Below are 8,408 nucleotides of genomic sequence, written 5' to 3'. Positions count from 1 at the left end.
TGATCTCTTTGGTGTTGAGTTGTGTGAGAGTTACACAGTGCCACCTGCTGATTGGAAAAATGTCCGGTGGCTTTAGTTCTGTTTCCCAGTTTAACTAGACCGAGCTGGTTGCTTGAATCGTGAATGTAAGATGGATGACTTGATATACACACACACATTGTGTAATCAGGTTTTCTGCATTTCAACACAAACCGTTCCTTAAATTTGGACGGCAACAACATCAAATATAGCAACAAAACTGCATGTTTCACAAAGACTTATCAGCTGACTGATGTCAAAATTTTGGAAACCTCCAGTGTGATGAGAATTGTTGAGGCAGAACAACCCAAAGGTTAATGAGTATTCCCTCAGAAGTGCTTCACCATGAATAGAATCTGTCATTAAGTTTAAACAGAGCAAGACATAAAATAAAAATGATGAAGAAGGATGTGCTGAGTGATGAATGTGCAGAGATTAAATCTTCAGATCTTTAATTGATTAATAATAAGCCAATACTGATTGACATTCAAGCGGCAAAAGATGCAAAATGACAGTTTTAAAAATGCATAGCATGAAATATTTAATTGCAGTTTTTCATTTCACTTTTGTGGGCTGCTAGATATAGATTTCATATCACTGTTGGAACTTATTTAAATGCTAGATGTAAAGAAAAATGTCAGAGGAAAAAATTTGTCTCTGGAGATGAAGACTGGAGTGTGCAGGTGCATCTCTGAGGTGAAATTGGTCACTATTACCATGGAATAATAATAATAATAATAATAATAATAATAATAATAATAATAATTTAACATATATTCCTGTATGTAACTGTTTTTGTGAAATACTCGGGATGCGTCTACCACCACGTCTATTACCACAGTACCACCAGCATGTGGGGCTGCTTGCACACGACATTAAGACGGCAACGCCGAAGAAGTTGCCATGTGCTTACGAAGATTGTCTATGAAGACGATGCGCACTAGCTACCACGCTTTCCTGTTTGCTAGCCCGTAGTGGAATTTATTTTTAGTATGATCGTAAGTCAAATATTAAGATTTGCCTTAATATTTGTCTTTATTATAGCTTGAGTGTAATGTGCCAAAATAAAAAAAATTGTGAAAATGATCGAAAAGATTTTCACGGATAAAGGGTCGGAGTGAGACCTCTTCTTTGGTTTAAATTTCCAGGCGTTAACAACAAGCAGAAAGCAGCAAGACTGTGGAGAAAAGCTTTTTAATATTTGATTTGTTAAAAATAGAATCATACGCCTTTAATTTTATCCCATATATGTACAAAACAGACATGTCGGTTGATTTCTGTTAAAATCTCCTGGTGTGTGTCACTTTGAAACCGTTTAGCTTGTATTATTTACAGTTAGCTTAGCTTCCAAGGTTAGCTATGTTTACAGAGCTCAACAGCATCCTGAACGCCACTCCTGATAGCATCACTCAGGTAAGAAATGCAATATTTTCAGTCTCACTTTGAACATTACTTTACTTGTAGTCGTGTATTTGTAACGAGCTTAAGTGGACTGCAAGTTATTAAGTGCCATAATGCCCATCCTACAGGGGGAATTTATTTTAGTGTCTGACAGACAGAGTGATGCCTCTTTCCTCATTCACCACTTCCTGTCTTTCTACCTGCGAGGTGAGGTGTAACTTGCCACAGTATTGTCATTTTCTATTTGTCTGTTTAACAGCTAATGTGTTTAATCTGTTTTTTTGGTTTTAGCGCGATGCAAAGTGTGCTTTCTGGGTCTGGTGCAGTCCTTCAGTCACTACAGTGCAATCAGTCAAAGACTGGTGAGTGTTAACTATTATTTTCTGCAAAACATCAAAACCACTGGCATGAAGGGCAATTTCCATCCTTCCCCAGTGAGCCACTGTCATTAAAGACATGATATCTTATTCAAGATCTAAATCTATTTAAACAAGGATCAGCAGCAGAATTAAAACGCTTTACTAGTGACACAACAGGAATCAAATATTTTTTTTAAAAACCTCTTTTTTGCGTGAAATGTGTGTTCTCAGGGTGTAAGTTTAACACAGGCAAGGGAAAAGGGTCAGCTGATTTTCCTAGAGGGCCTTAAGGAGTCGCTATCTATTTTGATTCCTCAAGAAACCACAACAGGAAGTCAAGCCATGGACTTCCTCAGGTATAACTGCTGTTTATACTCATTATAACTTTCACTGCATAATTGTCACGTACTTAAAAAAACAAAAAAAACAACACGTTAACAAAAAAAAAAACCTCAACTGACTTTAGGACTAGTCAGACAGCATCACCTCCTTTGTCCCCAGAGATCCTACCGTTGGCCTGCAGAGGCTGTATGAGTTTGTGCGGTCCAGTGTGAGCAGTAATGGTGGTGAGGAGGAAGGGGTGGAAGAGTGGGGCCCTCCCGTTTTGCTGGTGGATGACATCAGTGTGCTTTTGAGTCTGGGGGTCAGCGCTGGAGCCGCGCTGGACTTCAGCCACTACTGCAGAGCCACAGTCTGCTCTCAGCTACAGGTTAGACCTAAATGCCCTTTCATTAAAAGTCCTCAAATTAAACTCAATGGATTCTACAAATACTCTTATAAACATGTCTGCACTGCAGGGGAACATAGTGATGCTGGTACGCTGTCATGGAAAAGAAGCGGAGGATGATGGAAGTGATGAGGGATCAGAGTGGCTCCTCAAGGGCCTGACCCACCAGTGCAGCCTCACTCTTCATGTACAGGGTCTCCCAACTGGCTACTGCAGGGACATACACGGTCAGGTATGTGTGTATGTGGATGCAAATTTTCTAATTCAGACTGAACACACCAGAGACACAGATCTGCTCATTATCCAGGTGTTTCGATTCAGTTAACAAGTCAAAATCGATTTATTGAGCTTTCTATGTCATAGAGTTACAAATATTTGAACAGAAAGGCTAAAATGACTAATTTTCTGTTGATTGATTACTTTATTAATCTCATTTCAGCTGTACTTGACAAAATGCATCTAGTGTCTATTTCTTGTCCTTAAACAGTATCAAATTTAGCACAAGGTGCACTGTTGTTTTTCAGGTGGAGGTTTGTTGGAGGAGGAGACGAGGCGATGGGCAGCACACACAGAAGAAGCTTTTTCAGTACAAGGTCCACGATAAAGGAGCCTCCTTCTTTGCTCCTGGGACATCCAGTGCTGTTCTCTAGTTATACCCTTAGACACATTTAGTCTCTTTTACGTGACAACAGACCAACCACTGTTATGTTTTCATGTTGCGCAAAATGCTGCCAAAGTGGTTGGTGAATTGGCCATGGCTGGTCACTGCTGACAGCAAACCGTGTCTGGATCCCAAACCTTGGGATGGAAGGACATTGTGATCCAATTCCAGACATCTGACTCTCCAGAGGATAGAGTTATTATCATGCTGACTCGTGATGTTGTCATTATTTGGTCGATTTCAGTGGACGACTCAACAAAATATTCAGAATACAGGATTGCTGGTGGTTTGAAAGAATCTTGTTAATGAATAAAATTATTATTCACAGAACAGTTTTGTGGAGCCGTGTTGCCAATGAATGTTAATATAATAAAATCTAATTCATTTTTTCTTATTTAAATGCACACATTTTACAACAACAGTTGTCTCAGGGTACATTACATTGCAAGAAAAACACACACACACACAAGTAAAATGTGTTTGGAGAGAAACCAAGCCTACCTCATGAGTAAGCACTTAAAAACAGAAAACTCAAATTTTACTGGAAAAATCCTCTGGCAGAAACATACCTAGGGAGGTAATCCACCTCTGAAGGCAGACACCTGGATATAGGTACAGGGGGGAATAGTTAACAATGATTAAAGCCCAAATGAGCCCAAAGAGTAAGAAGAAACAATCTTAATTCAGTCTAATAGTGGTACTTGAATGCCTGGAGTATCCTCAGTGGTCACCTAAGTAGAGAGGGTGTCACTTGAACCCAAAATGAGAAGCTCTCTGTCACATCCTAATTTTTAAAACTTGTAGCTGTGAGGAAAAGTGGTCTGTTGGGATAGTATGGAACTACATGGTCTTCAAAATATGATGGACCTGAGTAATTAAGCGCTGTATAAGTGACAAGAGGATTTAACAGGGAGTCAATGAACAGAATATTAGAGAGTTATGAGCCTCCTTTGTTCATATTAGTACTCTTGATTCCTTCAGCATTTTGGATGAATTGAAAGGTCTTCAAAGATATCAGGGCATCCTGATAAGAATTCTTCTGACTACTTCCTTTAGTGTTCAGCACAGCAGATCATCTGCCTCGATCTCACCCTATACCCAGAGTCCTCTCCTGCCACACCAACCCTCTGCTTGTCCTCCTTCACTACATCCATGAATCTTCTCTGTGGTCTTCCTGTTTTGCGCCCTCATCCTTGGAAGCTCCATAGTCAGTATCCCTTGTCCAATATAGCCACTATCCCTCCTCTGTATATGTCCAACACTTCTCAATCTTGTCCCTCTAACTCTGACTACAACCCGATCTGTCTCTCTTATGTACTTATTCCCGGCACCTTCAGCCCTGCTTTCTGTCTTTTTTTAGTGCCACCGTCTCTGACCCATACATAATAGCAAGTTTCACTATAATAATAAATTATAATGATCTAGCCTAGAAACCACAGACAAGTAAACTCAAACAGGAAATTGGTTCCTAAATTTGCACAGGATGCCTAAAAAGTCGCCATCATATCCACTAGATGTCCCCACTGTAACAGTGTGCAGGTTGAGAGGTCGAAGGGGAGAGGTTTCATTGGGATATGACAGCCAGTAACTGCTGAGACGGTACGTCTATATGTTGGCGTGTAATGGGAGGCATATGCGTTAGCATTTAGTAAAATTTGGAACCGAAGGAATAGAGCGATTGCTTACCAGTTCAACCACGAGGACAACATCAACTACAACAACAACAGCATCATTAGGAGGGACTCTGAAATTTGTCCAGGCAAGTTGAGCTGCGCACTGCTAGCATTAGCTGTGAAACTTAGCTTCGTGTAAGTGTAAAGTACCGGAACTGTTGAATTATTTATTATGTTGGTTACTTAATGTTGCTATGAATGTAGCATTAAAGCTGCCGTCTTCGGGCTCGAATAAGCTCATAACTTAAGTGTGGCACCTTTACGTATGAACCCGCAGCATCTCAGAGCGCACTCTAACGACGTGCTAACACCAAGCATGCTACCTGTAGTTTTACTCTATTATGCACCGTTGTTGGAATCAACAACGGTGATTCCAACAACGACAGCTGTGTTAATTGAGGTATGTTAACTGTCACAATTTTTCTTTCCTTTTTAAGCTTAAAGCGTGGGTCCATATTGGGACCCGGGTTTATTTACAGCTAGCAAAGCTAATTGTTTGCTAGCAGGGTTAGCCTGAGCTTCATGACATCGTAAGTTTTTACATAATACATAAAACACATTGATCTATCATCATTATAGCTGTTTGTTCAGCACTTGTTTTCTACTCTTTTGTTTAAGGCCTTTTAAGTGTTATTTAATGAACCATAATGAGGTAGCGGTGGATATTATCAGCTAGCCTTTTTTGCACATGCCATTTTACTAATAAAGCTAGATGCTCTCATATGGAATATAAACCTGTCAGGGCAAACGGTGAGATTTAACTGTTCCCTTTGAGGTTTTTAATTGCATGTAAACATTTATCATCTGCTTCAGCTCGATGAGTGGTGTCTTCTCGCTCAATTTGACATTTGTTGGTAGGCACTTTCTAATGTTAGTTTTTATGAATGAAATTAAGACGTGTACATATTTAAACTGCACTTTCTGATTTTATTCATTAATCCCTGCCGGTTTCTGATTCTTGGTTTGATAATTACCTTGATTACCAGCAGGTGATATTGCAACAGGGTTGCATCATCCTTCTTGCAGTTGTTCATTGTCTTTTGATGCCTATTTCACAATTCTGGTTGCTTTAATATACCTTAGAGCGTAAAGAAGACTTTAGCAAGTAATTCAGTGCATGTCTATCAATTAACCAAGATAAATTTCATTTTTAAAAACTGTATTTTGAGAGAGGTGTTTGTAAGGAAGTAGACCGCCTATCACCCACCATCTGTTATTCAAATGTGGTTACTCATTGACAGGACATTACCCTCTTTTCTCATCAGCGCTAGTTGTAAAAGGCGGCTCATCCATATTGAGCTGCTCTCTGCAATTATAGCAGGACTAATGGTCCTCAGTTATCAGAGGCGCATGCCTCAGAATTATGCAACTATGTCACTGAATTTTGATGCAATTATGCCACAAAGAACGGACACAGCTTAATGCTTGCTGGAATGTTTGTGGGTATTGGTATGGTGCTTGGATTTGCAGCAGTTTATAAGGAAATATTGTTTAAGGAATCTACATTCATGGCATGTGTTGAAAAGAGGTAAGCTTTGCTTTTCTAAATTTTATTGATAATTTGCATCTATAAACTCCGTGCACCATTTTTCTCATAGCAGCAGTCTTTTAGCTTTGTGCTTTTTGACAAAGTCTTACCTTAGTCTGAATCTGAAAGGTACACTAAAGAGGTCCACAATGATCTCCTTAACTGAATTTGCACTTGCAATGTGAAATGCTGTGTTTTGTGAGTAAATGTGCTGGGTTTTCATGTAAGATGCATACAAGCTGTTCTTTGTTAGGTTATTTGTTTCGCGCATACTCACAAATGCACATGGTTATTCATTCAGCTGAGACTTTTTTCCTGACTTAGTCAGGAAATATTATTTGTGTTATTTAATATATATTGTTTTTAATGTACTACAGCCATAGACGATGGTGTTCCCTAACAAACACTATCTTGTGATATAGAATAGGATTTCTGAATAATTGCTGGTCACTTGCCAAAAATGGCTGAAGATAAGAGAAAGGCTACTCCTTACCAGCACTTGACCTGTGACTGGTGTTAATATATCTGCCCTAGTTGTTAAGTTTTACTTGTCAAGCCTCTCTCAAATACACCATGCTTTTGAGATAGTGAATGTCTTGTCTTGCTGTAACTGGCATAATAGTACGTTGGCCGGGTTTGGTCAGAGGAGGAGGGAGATGATGGGGGATGGCTACAGGTCCTGAGCCCTGCTCGCTGAGTTTCCGATCAGCTCAATCCGGGATTAGTTCACTGACGGAGATGGTGCTGACCCTTTGCCAAATCGGGCCTTACAGCTACACCCACTTACCCTGCTGGACAAACAACTGAGAGATGGAGGCATTCATTGAAAATTTTCCCTGGCAAGACGGCCCCTGGAACCAGGACCAGGTTGAGAGCAGAAAGTCATTACTTCAAAATCTGCCTTTAACGTTTGCTGCACCTATTGTGCAAGGTTACTAGGACATTGCTGTGTTTACTGTATGGAGTATTTATAACAGCAGATCAAGAGACTCCTGAGGCAAATTCCTCCCGGGGAATGTTTCCGCTGTTCTCGGGGGGACAAGCGGAGCAATTACACAGTCTGTCTGAGTCGAGGAGGGAGCACTGTGTTAACCACAAAGCGCACGTAAAGCTAAAAAAACCCACCGTTTCTGCTTTCAGGGGACTTCAGCGGGTGCAAGCCAGAGAGATAAACTGGTCTCCCATTGGCAGGTATGCTCTTAGAACAGCCTAACTTGTCTAACAACACTGTTTGGTTAACAGTTTCGTGCTGCTTATTGACACGATTTTAGAGGCTGAGGTGAGAGCGGGCGGATTAAGATACTGAACAAATCCAGCTGCTGTATGTGTGCCAGGAAACCCAGTTAAATATTGTAATAGAGCAGTGTTTACACTGATAGGCAGCTCTGAACGTTGTGCCTACTGAGTAAACGGGGAAACAAGAATGAGATTGGAGGCCAATTTGGTGATTGCGTTTGTTGTTAAGTGAACCACCTTTACGTCAAAGAGTTCAGTTTTTCCACCTGAGTTGACATCAGTGTTCAAGCACAGAGTCATGTTAGGGGGGGTCAGGCTGGAGAAATCAAACTCAAGCAGTTAGTCTGGCAGTTTACTTCATTCCAAGGCGAAGTTTATCATCTTAACATTAACATTTCTTTATTTGAACGATGGTCAATTTCCGGACGTTGTTGTCATGATTGTGATTATTATTGTATAGAATGGAAACCAGAGATTATGATGCCAATCAGAGTTAAGAGTATGTTAACCTGTTGGTTGGTTGATTGACAAATTATCAGTGCATGGTGTCAGTTAAAAATATTTTTTTTGTGTACTTGTACATATCTCTGTCGATACTCATATAATGTGTATAAAATGTGCACCTATGCCAGAGAACAATTATCTAACTTTTAAATTTCAATCGATGGAAATAGCTAAACAAGTTTGCTGGTTTCTTTTAGCTGTTTCCTTTATACCATATGGCACATAGTATGTGTGCTGTACCATGGCTGGATAAATTGGGATCATCAAATTTGCCTAAAAGTTCAGCTATTAGAATTCATTA

The 8,408-nt window shown here is 40.0% G+C and overlaps 2 protein-coding genes across 9 annotated transcripts in view; both read left to right on the top strand.

Annotated features, from left to right (window-relative positions):
* The first annotated feature begins 920 nt into the window (after positions 1-920).
* elp6 (elongator acetyltransferase complex subunit 6) lies at positions 921-4,548 on the top strand. Its single transcript, XM_085176875.1, has 7 exons — positions 921-1,431; positions 1,548-1,626; positions 1,711-1,781; positions 2,010-2,134; positions 2,280-2,487; positions 2,576-2,737; positions 3,030-4,548. Exons 1-7 carry the CDS (start codon positions 1,378-1,380, stop codon positions 3,153-3,155), a joined length of 825 nt encoding a protein of 274 aa, XP_085033001.1. The 5' UTR covers positions 921-1,377; the 3' UTR covers positions 3,156-4,548.
* Positions 4,549-4,795: 247 nt separating this feature from the next.
* Positions 4,796-8,408, top strand: part of scap (SREBF chaperone) — a 33,311-nt gene continuing 29,698 nt past the window's right edge. For 3 of the 8 annotated variants that reach the window (XR_014876793.1, XM_085176834.1, XM_085176831.1), the window contains exon 1: positions 6,377-7,558. Coding sequence is in view for 5 of the 8 variants with exons in the window: in XM_085176834.1 (XP_085032960.1) it covers positions 7,383-7,558 (176 nt within the window). In the remaining 3 variants the exon portion in view is untranslated. The other 5 variants (XM_085176837.1, XM_085176832.1, XM_085176836.1 and 2 more) reach the window with 5 other exon arrangements.

This window comes from Neolamprologus multifasciatus, chromosome 11 (assembly GCF_963576455.1).
Source record: "Neolamprologus multifasciatus chromosome 11, fNeoMul1.2, whole genome shotgun sequence".
Classification (NCBI taxonomy): Eukaryota; Metazoa; Chordata; class Actinopteri; order Cichliformes; family Cichlidae; genus Neolamprologus; species Neolamprologus multifasciatus.
Note: the sequence above shows the minus strand (reverse complement) of the source record. Positions and strands in the feature narration are given on the sequence as shown.